Genomic DNA, 14,559 nt, shown 5'->3' with positions numbered 1-14,559 from the left:
TTGTCATGGCCACATTCGAACCATGTTATTGGCAAGTCTAACTGAAAGGGCAACTTAATATTGCCCTGCGTTGAATCATTGCATACATTATTTCAGTCTGTCATGGACCTGTCAGCAAGTCTTGATGAAGTACAGAGTCAATAGTAACAAGCCTGAAATCTGACAGCTCTTTCACAGAAGCAGCTCTGGTTGGTGCAGTGGTATTGCTTCAGAAATAAGACTGACCTTCTTGGTCTCTTTGTTGATACAGTTAGCCATCCAGTCCAGGTCCTATCTCCCCGGGAGCTGTGTCTTCAGCCTGTTTTATGGCTTGGAAAAACAGAGGCATCAGAGACCTGGATGCACTGAAGGTTGCAGTCAGGAATATTGTAGTAATTTATCCCCACGCTCGGCTCTAATTATTGTGTTATTCACTAGCTCATTTGTTTGTTCGGTTGAGATTCTCCAGGTTCTGCCTTCTCCAAGCAGAGAACAAAAGATTTCTCTTGAAAGTGGGGGGTCTCCCAATATCAATGCATATAAAGAATGCAGTGGTGCTGACTGTGCTCTGTATAAAATCTTGCCGGAGAAGTACGTGATAATGATCAGGCCTCTGGAACTCAGCAGACATGTGCTTTTGATGTGTGTCTTGCTCTGGGTAAAAGCAGGGAAGTCAAACGTTCTTGTTCTACCTAAGGCTCCTTCATGGTCTCAGAAGTGTGACTGGAATCTTGGTGACACTTTCCCTGTGTTTCTCCCAGAATTTGGAGGCTCCTACCTGCCTAGAAAAACTGAGATAGTGGGCTCACAGTAAATATTTTCTGAGTTAATGTGTTTTGTAAGATGATGATAATGATGATAATCGTAGCAGTGGTCATTGTTGATGATAAAAAATGAGCTTTACTTATATTCCCTAATTTTAATCCTCCTAAGACCTGAATCATGTGGCTGCCCTGTCCTTTCTGTACCTTCTGCCCTCCCAACTGGCCTTGTCTTCTTTGTTGTTGTTCCGCTCAGATTTCCCCAAGACGAATATTCAGGGTATATATAAACCTGGCAGCCAAGAGTGCTGGGAGTTAAGTTGGGGAAAAGTCAGTACGTTAGGGCTGACGTGCAAGAAAGGTAGGTCCTTACTGTCTCTCTCTGTTCTTCTCAACCTGCCCCTGCCCCTGCCCCTAGGTGGGCCTGGTTCCCCACTCTCTCTGAGAGTGAGCTGCAGCCCGCTGCCAGGGGGTGGGAGCAGTGGTACCCCGATTGTTCATGGTGAGGACCCATGAAAGTTTGATTACTTCCCACCGGGCTTGCAGCCATCCTGCTGTCTGTAGCCTTAATTTCTAGTCCAACTTTTAGAAATACCTGGTGCTGCTACTTGCTGAACATGACTGGGTGTCTGCAAGGTAATTGTTGTGTTTCTGAATGTTCCCTGTGGCTACTCAAGTGTTATCTTTCCAAGTCTACCAAGAGAGTTACTACTCATCCGTCTGTGCTTTTCTGCCTTTCAAATTTCTGGTGGTTGTCATTGTCATCTTCTCTCCTGTTTTCTTTGTCATTGTGGGTTTTTGCCTTTTTGAAATATTCCTACACTGCCATTTTTGGAAAATGTGTAAAAGGAGCAGAATTCAACATGTGTAGTCAATCTGGCATCTTTAACTGGAAGCCTTTCTTTGTTTTGCATTTTTCAAAAAAGATGTGTTACAGATTTGGCATGATTTTGTGTCTGGGGAAGTAGGTGATGGGAGGTATGTGATGCAGGCAAAATGCATTTTGAAAAAGTTGTCTTTGTTCAGTTGAGCATGGTAGTCTCCACAGAGGACTCAGTGTTCCGCTGCCCATGGACTCTCCAGGAGTCTGAGTCTTCTCTCCTCTAGGGCCTGCACAGAGAGCATGGGCCTTATAATACAACAAAAAGTGAATAGGAACTTAAAAGCTTTCTTTGGTAACCGGCATATGGGGTTCTCATTCATTTACTTCAGTAACCATGCACCGAGCTCTCAAAATTTGCCACATAGGGCCCTGGCGGGTGTGGCTCAGTGGATTGAACCCGGACCTGTGAACCAAAAGGTTGCTGGTTCAATTCCCAGTCAGGGCATATGCCTGGGTTGAAGGCCAAGTCCCTGGTTGGAGGCACCTGAGAGGCCACCGGACCTTGATGCTTCTCTCCCTCTCCCAACAATAAATAAATAAATAACATCGTTTAAACAGATTTTGCCAGATAGGCATTCTGCTTGATGCTAAGGAGTCACGTGGTGAATGAGGCAGATTTGGTCCCTGCTGTGAGAGGCCACGGCCGCCCCGATGCACTGCCATTCCCAGGAGGCCAGATGGGTAGTCAGGGAGTGAAACAAAGTGTAATATGTTCTCTTATGAGGAGGTGAGAGATCCTTTAATACCTTCTGGCTTTCCCACTAATATACACTTTTCCCTAAAGTAGTATAAAATGGAGCAGGCCCACAGTTCTTTAGTCAACATGGGCCACTGAGGCCACAGAATTTGTATAGGCAAACCTATATGAGTGGCAAGGGCAATCTTCCGTGACCACATCTGATTATACCATCGTGAATCCTTGACTTCCTGTGAGGAGGTGTCCAACCTGCGACCCATGGGCCGCATGCTGCCCAGGATGGCTGTGAATGTGGGCCAGCAAATCATAAATTTACTTAAAACATTATGTGACTTTTTTGTAGTTGTGTGTTGCAATGTATTTAATGTGTGGGCCAAGACAATGCTTCTTCTTCCAGCGTGGCCCAGAGACTCCAAAAGGTTGGAGAGAACTAACAAACAATTATCACTGGACAAAAAATAAAAAAAACATTAATTATCCCTACAGAAAACATTAATTATCACTGGACAAAAAATAAAAAAAACTGTAGCAGGGATGCCTCCTACAGTTTGTGCGCTGCTTGTTTGTTAGTTCTCTGCTAAAACAATAACAAAAAAGAAATGTAACTCTAGTTGAGTTCAGGTTGCCATTCTAACAAGTTATGATTTCTTCTTTAATTGGCAAGTCTTCTTGGTAAATTGACACTTTTATCATTATGTCACATGCATATTTATCTCGGGTAATACTTCTTTCTGAAGTCTAGTTTGCCTGATATTCATATACCCACGCTTCTGCATTTTTATTACTTGCATTTGCGTGCTACATCTTTTTCCATGTTTTTATTATTTAACCTGACTTGCGCCTGTGTATTTGGAATATGTTTCGTGTAGACTGTAAGCATAGAGCTGGATTTTATTTTTATCCAGCCTCATGATTTCTGCCGTTACTTTGAGGTTTTTAGGCCAATTATATTTAATAGTTGTGTTTTATTCAACCATTTTGCTTTTTTTTGGCTCCACATTTTTATATAATCTTTCCCTTTTTCAGCCTCTTCCAGACTACAGAAATAATTTTTAGTCTTCCATTTTATCTCCAAAATTGGCTTATTATTTTATCTTTTTGGTACTGGTTTCTCTAGGATTTATAACATACAGCTTTAACTTATCACAGGTTACCTTAAAATTTTTATATCTCATCACATGTAATATACTTTCATATCTTTATAATTTGCCCTATGATCGTCATCTGTTTTATTTGTACATGTTAATAAAGCCCACAACGCATTGGCTTTTTTCCTAAAGTCATCTACTACACTTTTAACATGTTTTTAAATTTTAAAGAAATTTTAAAATGAAAGGACTTTACAGGTGCCTAAATGTATAGGAAACTTCACATTTTTATTAGTGTTTGTAGATGTGTCTGGCTGGGTAGAGGCGCACCCCACTAGAACTGCGAAGCCAAGCGAGGCGGCAGAAATGCTACGCAAAGAAATAATCCCTACGTTTGGGCTTCCTGTCTGCATTCCAGTGATAATTTTTAAAACGTTACAAATGAAAAATACATTTTTAATGTCAATATTCACCTATTCACTGATTCTGGTATTCTTCATTCCTTTTAAGGAGATTTCCATTTTCATTTAATGTTATTTTCCTCCTCCCTGAAGAATTCTCTAACATTTTTTGTAATGCAGTCTTCTTGGAAATGACTTCTCTGTGTTTGTTTGAAAGTTTGCAGTTGCATTAATTATTTCAAGATCTTTTTGCTGAGTATAGACTTACAGATTGATCGTTTCCTTTAAAATATCTTCAACACTTTAAATATGTCATTCCCTTTTGTTCTAGGTTGCACTGTTTTTGGTGAGAATTCTGTGGACGTCTTGTCTTTGTTCTTCTGCAGTTTTCCTCTGCTTTAAAGACTTCTTTTTCACCATATTTCCCCCACCCCTTTGTCTGTGTTTATTCTGCTTTGGTGTCATCGAATTTGACCTTGCGGATTGATATATTTTATAAGATTGAGAAAAATTGGCTATTGCTTTTTCCAATATTTATGATTAAATGTTGACTTTGTCGGTTTTGTGTTGTTGGGTGTCTGGATTTTGTTATCTTTCTTTAAGGAGCTACTTTTTCTGGTAGATGTCAGTCTACTTTTGTCTTAGTTTTATCCTATATTTCTTTCTAACTTTGTTAGAGCAGGATTAGAATAAATAGCCTTTGCACACGGCAATTTCAGTCACACTTGTGGAGTATATGTCTTTTAGGGTTTCCACTGAAGGTCGGGAGTAATGGACAAGGACATTCCACTCTAATTTTAGTAACTTCCGTGACCCTCGGTTGTATATGCGAATTCTGAGAACCATTCAGCTCCCAGCTTTCCAGTGGCTCTTCACCAGACATGGAATGTCAGTGTCCACACCTGCGTCTTAGTGGTCAACAGCGGTAGAGTGGGACTCTTGGGCAGGTTTTCGGGGCTCTCTTTCTGCATAGTGACCCCCTCTTTGGAAGCTGGTGCCACCACAGCTTCTCATCACCTCAAATTCTCTAGATTCTGATCTCGGTCTGTGCAACTTCGAGAAGCTGCTGTGTTTTCCTTGGCATCCCCCTTTCTGCCTGTGGTCTCTCGTGTGCTTCCGGGCAGAAAGCCAGAGTGATGCTGGGGCTCACCTCATTTGTTTCCTTCTGGCAGGTCTCACCGTCCCGCACTGCCTTTTGTTCAAGGTCTGAAAACAGTTGTTGCATGGGTTTTTTCTTCCTACTTTTCTACTTTAAGGCAGGGGTATAAAATCCATTGTCTATTACTCCGTCATGGATAGAAGCAGACGGTTCTATTATTTCTACTTCAACAAGTTTCTATCTTGATGTAGCATTTAAACTTCATCAGATACTTTTTATTCTCCAATATGAATTGATCATTTCTCTCTCCTTTAATAAAATACTGTGGTAAATACATTCATAAATCTTCTGTTATTAAAACAGCCTTGAATGTTCATGATGTATTTTTCCCCACATTTTTATATTAAGTTTAGTCATGTCTGGTTTAGAATTTTTATGCCCACATTCATAATGTGAGAGTCGCTTCATGTTTGTTTCATACACCGCCTTCTCTTGTTTTTTTGTAACATAGTTATGTTAGCTTTGTAAATAACGTGAAAGGCATCCCTTCTTCTTTCAGACTCTGAAGTATTTTGCTCTTTTCCATTCACATTTGTCAGAAATTTCTAGTACAGCCCTCTGGGCTTGAAGTTTTGTATGAGGGATGGATTTTACTACTGACCTACTTTCTTAATGATTATAATTCTATTAAGGCTTCCTCTGTTTTCTTGAATCAGTTTTGATCTGTTTTTCTAGTAAATTGTTTATTGCATGTAAACTTTAAAATTCACTAGCATAATGTTGTTCATGTAATCTTTATTTTTTTCTGTTAATGTCTACTTTATCTGTGGTTGCATCTGCCATTTTCATTCAAGATGTTTTTTTTAATTTTGATCTTCACTCTGTTTTTTTTTGTCCTCAATTATGCCAGAAGTTTTTCTGTTTCATAGAACACATTTTCACAGAACCATGTTTTGGCTTTGTTGATTTTCTAATTTTATCTGGTTATTTTATGTCTTCGTCTGATTTTATCTTCACTACTTCAAGGTCTCTTTCAGTTTAATTTATTAATGCTTTTCAGAATTTCCTAAATTAGTTGCTTAGGGGATTTCTGTTCAGATATTTTTGTTTTCCAGTGAAAGTTTTTAAAACTTTAAATTTCTCTGTAAAAATATTCTCCTGTTCTCTCCCCTTATATGAATATATAGAATTGACTTTGTTGATTATATTTGCATCCTTTAATACCTCAGCAGTGATACTAATCGTTATATTTTTGGTTTACCTGTTAAAATTTTGAAAGTACAATAAAATCTTTAAATATGTGTCTCCTTTAAATTCTGTTTTTGGAGCTCTTTTTTAATATGTAAATATTTTATCCTGTGTTGTTTCCTCCATAAAGTCTATTAAGTGATGGTATTCTTCTTGGATTTGAGCATTTTACCATTATTGAATGTTCCTTTTGATTTGCTAATATTTTTGCTTTAGTAGTCTACTTTGTCTGATATTTATATTATCCTTTAAAGTTTTTTGTTTGTATTTGTTACTTGTTTTTCAATCTTTGAAAATAAAAACCTGTTTATCACATTTTAAAAAATTTGTATTGTAAACAAGATATATCTTAATTTTAACCCCAGTGTAATTATCAGTATCTTTTTACCAGCTGTGGAAATAAGTTCATTCACATTTGGTATAATAACTGAAATAGTCGACTTTATTTCTCCTATACTGTTTTTGTTTTCTGATTATATTACATGACCCATTTTCCCTTTTCATTTTATTTTAGTTGCTTTAGTTTCATCTCACTGACTTGATAATTTTATTTTTTTTAAGTACCTGTTTTGGGGGGAGGTTATTTTATTTATTTATTTTTAGAGAGAAGAGAAGGGAGAGAGATAAAGAGGGAGAGAAACACTGATGTGTGGTTGCCTTTTGCACACCCTCAACTGGGCACCCAGCCCCCAGCCCAGGCGTGGTCACCGACTCTGAACAGAACCGGTGACCTTTTGGTTCCCAGGCCAGCACTCAGTCCCCTGAGCCTCATCAGCCAGGGCTGAGTTGTTAGTTTTTCTTTATTCTCTTATTGTTTCTTGTTATTTGGGGAGTTCTGTAAGCTTTTTTTTTATCTGTTAGTGACTACTTTCTCTGTCCTTACAACCAACTTTGAACTTATATTCTGCCCAAACATACGTATACATTCCCAAATAAGTTTCCTGTGTACCTCTTTTTCAATCTCTGACTTTGAGGTTCTGCTTATTTAACTTAATATTTTCAGTTCCAGGCTATTACTAGATATTTTTTCTTCTAATATAGCATGCCTGTTGTGTTTCAAGAAAGCTTGATATTAGAAATTCCTGTTCACACTACCATCATCTATTAACAATAAAAAAATACAGTATTAGATACAAAGAAACATCAAAGAAGATTTAAATGTGTTTGTATATGTGTCTATATGTGTGTGTTCACACCATTGGTCCTTCTGGTCTCGACTTTGCCTATGTGGAGATAGTTGCTTGAATCAATTTTTTTTGGTTATGTCCTTTCTCAAGTACTATCCTCAGAGAACATTTATGGGACGTCTACTTTTTGAATCCTTGCATGTTGAAAATATTTTCCTTTTCCCCTGACAGCTGAATAATATTTTGTCTGGGTATAGCATTCTTGGATCATTTTTCTTAATAGTCTATACATTGTTCCACTGTTTTCTACATTCCAGAGTTGTAGATGAGAATTCCTTAGCTGGTCTAAATCTCTTGCCTTTCTGAGTAGCTTATTCTTTCTGTCTGAAAATGTGTATAATTTAATTTTTTGTTTATTCTTGAAATTCAAGTACTTCCTGGATTCACTTCCTGGATTTAATGAGTCTTTTAATCCACAGGCTTAAATCTTGCTTCAGCTCAGTATTTAAAAAAAATTCTTGTACTGTATTCCTTTAATTATAACAACTCCTTCATTTGTTTTTGTCTTCTTTTTTTTTTTTTAAATAAAAATCCCTTCCGGAATTCCTGTTATTCTCATGGTAGGTTGCTGGACCTGCCCTCCAAGGCTCTTATTTCTACTCTCATTATTTCCCTCTGTCTCTTTGTTGTGGGTAGTAACATTCACTTGGCCTTCCAGATCATGAATTTGATTTGCAAGAGTGTGAGCAATTTTTTTATAATCTTACGCAGAAATTTAAGGTTTAAAATTTAAAATCACTGTTGCTAGTTAAGAAAAAAATGTGCATTCTTCTAATTTCTCCTTGCTTTTGTGATTGATGTTCTCTTTCAATTTTTTGGTCACTTCCACATCTCTGAGGCCTGCCCCGTGTAGATGCTGTAGCGATCTTCTCCCTGGTGAACCTGTGCCCCTAAGTTAGGTATTGCTTTTATTTTGCCTATTCATTGATTTATGTTCTCTCGATGCTCATGTAGGTTCTTACAGTCTCTTTGGCATTCGTAAATCTGAATGCAGGACAGCAGTTGCCTGCCGGGCAGCCTGGATGGTGGTGAACGAACCATAAGTGGCCCTTCTCCCTGGTGGCAGCAGCACTCCTGTCCAGGTGGGGTGGGGGCGGGGCAGGCAAACCCTTTGTTCTGCTACAGGTACCTTGTCTTTACTCACTGACAGCCTAATGTTTTATACTTGCTCTCTCATAGAGATTTCTGGAGAACCTGTGGCCTCAGATGCACTTGCCCAATTTTGCTAATTCTGTTGCTTTTACACATCCATATTACTTAAGAGTTGACTTAAAGAAACCCAAATAAAAAGGAAACTTGTAGTATCTCATCAGTCCTGATGGAAAATGGAGTTGCCAGAGGTATCTGCAACTGTAAAATTTCCTACCTCCTGGGCTCAGTCATCTTCCACTCCAAACATCTGACTTTCTATGAAGATGGGCCCATACTGGGGAAAGAATCTCCTTGGAGTAACTTAGTTATGCCTTCCAGTGTTGAGTTGTTTCACTATTGCTCTATTACAAACCATAGCTAATGCTCAGTAGTTGAAGACAACCATCATGGGGAGCTTATTTAGGCTGTGCGCTGCTGGGCAGTTCTTCTGGTGTCAGGTGGACTTAATCACTTGGGTTTGGGCTGCTTTGTCTGATTTAGGCTGATCTTGGCAGTCATTGCTCTTTTCCACTGATCTCTTCTCCTCCTCCTGGGACCAAAGGGCCATCCCAGGCAGTATCTTCTCATGTCGATGCCATGAGCAAAGAAATACAAAATGGTTCTGGAAACCTAGACTGGAAACAGGCATGCAGTTGCTTGGCCTCAATTTTTTTGGCCTAATCCAGTCACGTGACAGAATATAGAGTCTTGAAGTTGGAAAGAAGGTCCTGCCCACAGTGGCGGGGAGGCAAGAGGAGGAGAAGGCAGAGCACTACAGATTTCATGGCGAAGAGTGTGCATATACGGAGAGCCATAGACTGGGGTCCATAAACTCAACCTCAGCTGTTAAGAACAACGGTGCAGTATTTCCAAGCTCTAATATCAGCTCCAGGGAATGAGCTATGTGTTTAGCTTGGAGGTAAGCAAGGAAACTTTTGCAGCTGGATCTTAAGGCTGATTTGGAGTTTGTCAAGCAGACAGGAACGAGTGAAAGGATCTATAATCAGTTAAGACTTAAGGAGCAATTGAAGGAGAGGCACAGAAATCTGCCTGTGAATGGGGCATTTCAGGAATGAAGAGTTGCCTTAGGTGGTTTGATCATTAGGAAGGATCCTTCCACATCACCTTTTCCTCCATAGCATTGCTCTTTCCACTGAGCTCTCAGAACTTCCAAGGATCTGGAATTTCAGACATTGGGCCCGAGGAGTTAGCCTGCTGTGTACTCTTCAGAACATGCTACACAGATGGCTGCCTTCTCTATACCCCTGAAAAACTTACCTTGCCTAAAGCAGGTGAAGGATTTAGCACATACTGGTGTGTATTTAAGTTTCTACGGTCACTGCCACTCCTTCAGTATATCCATGACGTTTAGTTTAGCTCATCGTGTTCTGCCATCTATGTGACATCTGAAAAAGAATTCACTAGTGATAAATCATTAATTTGTTTGCTTTCAAAATTTAGCCCTCACAAAACATCATCTCCTCTGCAGAGCCCTTCTTGAAACTTCTTTTCCCTTTTTCTTTTACCGGGTCCAATCAGGCATTCCTCCTAAAGGTTCTCATTTTTCTCTCTCTACTTGAGAACTTTTTGGCTATTTGTTAGTATGTGGTTTTTGGTATGATTGTTTGACCAGTTTCTGTCTCCTTAATTAAACTGTCAGCTTATACGAGAGCAGAGCATCAGGTCTTTTACGCAGCACTGTTTTTCCAGGGTCCAGCATAGTGCCAGGGTCATAGTAAGTGAATACTAAATGTTTAATGAGTAGGTGTGTGAATCCATGTGAATGGCTGAATGAGATGCACCTACTTGGCTGTGTGAGATAAGTTTCTTTTTGAAACTGTATGAGCAACCTAGGTTTACCATTTACCTGTGGCAAGGTGGACAGAGCATTTTGTAGTGCTTCCATTAAATCTGTATTCAGTGTGGCTTGACATATGGCTGAGTGTGGACTAGGTACTAGTTATACAGAGATAATTGGGGCTGATTTTGCTGTGAAGGAGTTGGCGGTTGAGTGGGGGAGATGGAGAAGTGAATGGGCAAAGGCAGTTCCAATGGTAAGTGATTACTGTATTTTTAGGACTGTGACATGCATTGGACCATACGACACACCTAGGTTTTAGAGGAGGAAAAATAGGAAAAAATTTTTTGAAGCAAAAAAATGTGGTAAAATATTTAATAACCTGTGACCCGGCTTCATCACTACACCCTCCTCTGCAGCAGTGAGCCAGGTAAGCTATATTCGGACTATAAGATGCACCCCCATTTTTCTCCCAAATTTGGGGGGAAAGCACATCTTATAGTCTGAAAATATGGTAGATAAGGATATCTCGGAACTTGAAGATGCTTCGTAGTCAGCTTGCCTTCCACTGAGGCTTTAGGCAAAGGGAATATGAGCAGAGTCATGAATTCTAACTAGGAGTTAGATGCGACACAGGGAAGAACATTGTGGAAAGAATGGAACAAAGAACTCAATGCACAGGGAAGTCTAAAATCAAGACCCACTGTGAGAAGTTTTAAGTAATTTGGTAGTGCAGGAGGGAGCAGGCAAGGGTGGGGATGGCCAGAGGAAACTGGAAGCCGGCATGGTCATATCACAAAGGGCGTTTTAAGCCCTATGAAGAGCTGGACTTTTTCCTGACAGTAGTAAGGAACAGTCAAAGGGTTTTAGTCAGGGGTTGAGAGCATCAGGTTTTGTTTTATGAATTTTGAGCACAACATGGAGAACAGATTGGAAGTCAGTGGGACTATAGGAAAGATAAATAAAGAAGCAGTTAATTAAATAATGTGATAAGAGCTATGATAGAGGATATCTCCCTGCTCGGGGAGCTCAGAGGAGGAGACCCACCCAGAACTGGGGACTCAGCCCAGGGCAAAGGCAGTGTTTGAGGTACCAGGGTGAGGCAGCTGCTCTAAGTAGGAGTGTGGCAGAGGCATCAAATTGTGCAAGGATGTGATTTTTTTCAGAGAACTGCAAATGGTACTTTATTGCTGGCATGTAGAAAACTAAAGGTGAATGGAAGGGAAATGAAGTTGGAGAGGAAAATACCTTCCAGCAGTCAAGTCTTCCTCCTATTAAATATCATTTAGACTAGAGTGATCAATATAAATATATGTACATACATACACATATATGTATATACACACTCATACACCAGGCACTTTTAAAAAATATATTTAAAAATATATATTTTATTGATTATGCTATTACAGTTGTCCCATTTTTCCCCTTCACTCCTCTCCACCCTGCCATACCCTTTCCCACCCACATTTCCCCCCTTTAGTTCATGTCCATGTGTCATACCTATAAGTTCTTTAGCTTCTACATTTCCCATATTATTCTTACCCTCCCCTGTCTATTTTCTCCCTACCATCTATGCTACTAATTCTCTACCTTTTCCCCCTCTCTCCTCTTCCCACTCCCCTGTTGCTAACCCTCCATGTGATATCCATTTCTGTGGTTCTGTTCCTGTTCTAGTTGTTTGCTTAGTTTGTTTTTGTTTTAGGTGTGGTTGTTAATAACTGTGAGTTTGCTGTCCTTTCACTGTTCATATTTTGTATCTTCTTTTTCTTAGATAAGTCTCTTTAACATTTCATATAATAAGGGCTTGTTGATGATGAACTTCTTGAACTTGACCTTATCTGGGAAGCACTTTATCTGCCCTTCTATTCTAAATGAAAGCTTTGCTGGATAGAGCAATCTTGGATGTAGGTCCTTGCCTTTCATGACTTGGAATACTTCTTTCCAGCTCCTTCTTGCCTGTAAGGTCTCTTTTGAGAAATCAGCTGACAGTCTGATTGGGAACTCCTTTGAGGGTGACTGTCCCCTTATCCCTTGCTGCTTCTAGAATTCTCTTCTTCATTTTAATCTTGGGTAATTAGGATGTGCCTTGGTGTGTTCCTCCTTGGGTCCAACTTCTTTGGGACACTCTGAGCTTCCTGGACTTCCTGGTAGTCTATGTCCTTTGCCAGATTGGGGAAGTTCTTCTTTATTATTTATTCAAATAACTTTTCCACTTGTTGCTCTTCCTCTTCTCCTTCTGGTACACCTATAATTTCAAATGTTGGAATGTTTAAAGATGTCCTGGAGGTTCCTAAGCCTCTCCTCATTTTTTTGAATTCTTGTTTCTTCATTCTTTTCTGATTAGATGTTTCTTTCTTCCTTCTGGTCCAGTCCATTGATTTGAGTCCCAGTTTCCTTCCCATCACTATTGATTCCCTGTACATTTTCCTTTATTTCATTTAGCATAGCCTTCATTTTTTCATCTAATTGGCAACCAAATTCAACCAATTCTGTGAGCATCCTGATCACCAGTGTTTTGAACCTTGCATCTGATAGGTTGGCCATCTCTTCTTTGTTTAGTTGTGTTTTTTTTCTAGAGCTCTGATCTGTTCTTTTATTTGGGCCATTTTTTTTTTTGTCTTGACACATCTGTTACATAGTGAGGGGTGAAGCCTTAGGTGTTCAGCAGGGTGAGGCAACCCAGTTGCTGGGTTGTGACGCTGTATGTGGGGGCGGGGTCAGAGAGGGAATAATGGCACTTGCTTGGCTCTCTGATGGATTTCAGTCACTTCCCGCACTTCCCCCAAGCAAACTGGGCAGATGTGGGTGGGTTTGTGTACTTTCTAGGACTCTGTGAGTTCCTCTAACGAATTCTCCTTTGAGGCTGGGAGTCTTTCCCAGCACCTCAACCCCCACAGGTGTTTTCAATCAGTGTTTTGAGGCTTTATTTCCATGTGCTGGAACCCTAGGTTGCGTGGTCTGTCTCGCTCCCCAGTTTTGCCTGGTTTATCTGTGTGCACATGTGGGGCCTCCCTGTCCACCAGCCACCTTGTGTGTCACGCCCCTCCACAGTCTGCCGCCTTGCTGGGTCGGCCAGATACCACCTGCCGCCCGGGGTCTGCCAGCCACCACTTGGTGAGACCCCTCTCCACCCCGCCTCCCGACTCCACCCCTCTTACTGGTCTGGATGAATGTTTCTTCTTTAACTCCTTGGTTATTGGACTTCCATATAGTTTAATTTTCTGTCAGTACTGGTTGATTTTTGGTTCTAAATTTTTCTTGTCCTTATTTTGTTTGTTCAAGGATGCACAGTGTGTCTACCTATGCCCCTATCTTGGCCGGAAGTCCCACCAGACACTTTTTAAAACTTTTTTATTATAGAGAATGTTAAACATGAACCAAACAGAATGGCATGACAGTACCATTTGCCTGTCACTCAGCGCCACAGCCACCACTTCATGGCTAATCCTGCTCTATTCACTTCTCCTTCTCGTATGATTTTGAAGCAAACCCCAGATATCATTTTATGCATGAGTAGTCCAGCCTGTATCTCTAAGTGGTAAGAAGCCTGTTTAAAAATATAATGGCAATTACCAATATTATAGCTAAACTTTAATAATGCTCAATATCATCAAATAGCTGGTCAGTGTGGTAATTTCTAATTATCTCACAAATGTTGTGTATGAATAAATATAAATAAATATACACATATTTATATGCACTGTTCAATCAAGATATAAGAATTGAGATTCTTTTGAAAGTGAAAGAAAATACTCATTAACAGGTGTCAATGGGCTTTTTGATTTAAATGGGGATGTATAATTACCTGGTTTGGTTTATTCTACTTCTTTAATACTACTGAAGCTATCAGGGCAGGTATTTGGTAAAGCATAAAGGAAGCCTCTCTCACTCATATTATTGATTCCACCTCTCTCCCATTTTCTTAGGTCTCTCTGCTCCCTGGTGTGCAAATGGACATACTCAGCAGAGAAAGGCTGGGACAACAGTTTCTGGAAGATGATTGGTTTGGAAGACTTGGTTGCAGATAATTACAGCAAAATAGGTAAAAAAATAAAAAATCTGGAGAGCTGATTATGTCTATGTATGCATGATGACATTGGTGGGGTTTTTTTTTAGTATGAATTAAAATACAGGAACATCGCCCTGTTTTAACAAGAGAAATGATTTCAGATAGGTAGGCCATGATTAGCAGGCCCTTACAGTGGGGCTTATAGGATCTAAGTGGAGACATTGGCTGTGAAGCTTCGCGTTGAATAGAATCTCAGACAGTGGGCTGGACTGATG

At 39.9% G+C, this 14,559-nt stretch overlaps 1 protein-coding gene across 13 annotated transcripts in view; it reads left to right on the top strand.

Annotated features, from left to right (window-relative positions):
* Positions 1-14,559, top strand: part of FGGY (FGGY carbohydrate kinase domain containing) — a 399,534-nt gene that overhangs the window by 136,533 nt on the left and 248,442 nt on the right. For all 13 annotated transcript variants that reach the window (XM_037043133.1, XM_037043139.1, XM_037043138.1 and 10 more), the window contains one exon: positions 14,202-14,317. In XM_037043133.1, the coding sequence (XP_036899028.1) occupies positions 14,202-14,317 (116 nt within the window). The remainder of the gene's footprint in view (positions 1-14,201; positions 14,318-14,559) is intronic.

The sequence above is a fragment of the Sturnira hondurensis genome, unplaced genomic scaffold (assembly GCF_014824575.4).
Source record: "Sturnira hondurensis isolate 20B ecotype Veracruz unplaced genomic scaffold, ASM1482457v3 Scaffold0004068, whole genome shotgun sequence".
NCBI lineage: Eukaryota > Metazoa > Chordata > Mammalia > Chiroptera > Phyllostomidae > Sturnira > Sturnira hondurensis.
This window is presented reverse-complemented; position numbering and strand designations above follow the sequence as displayed.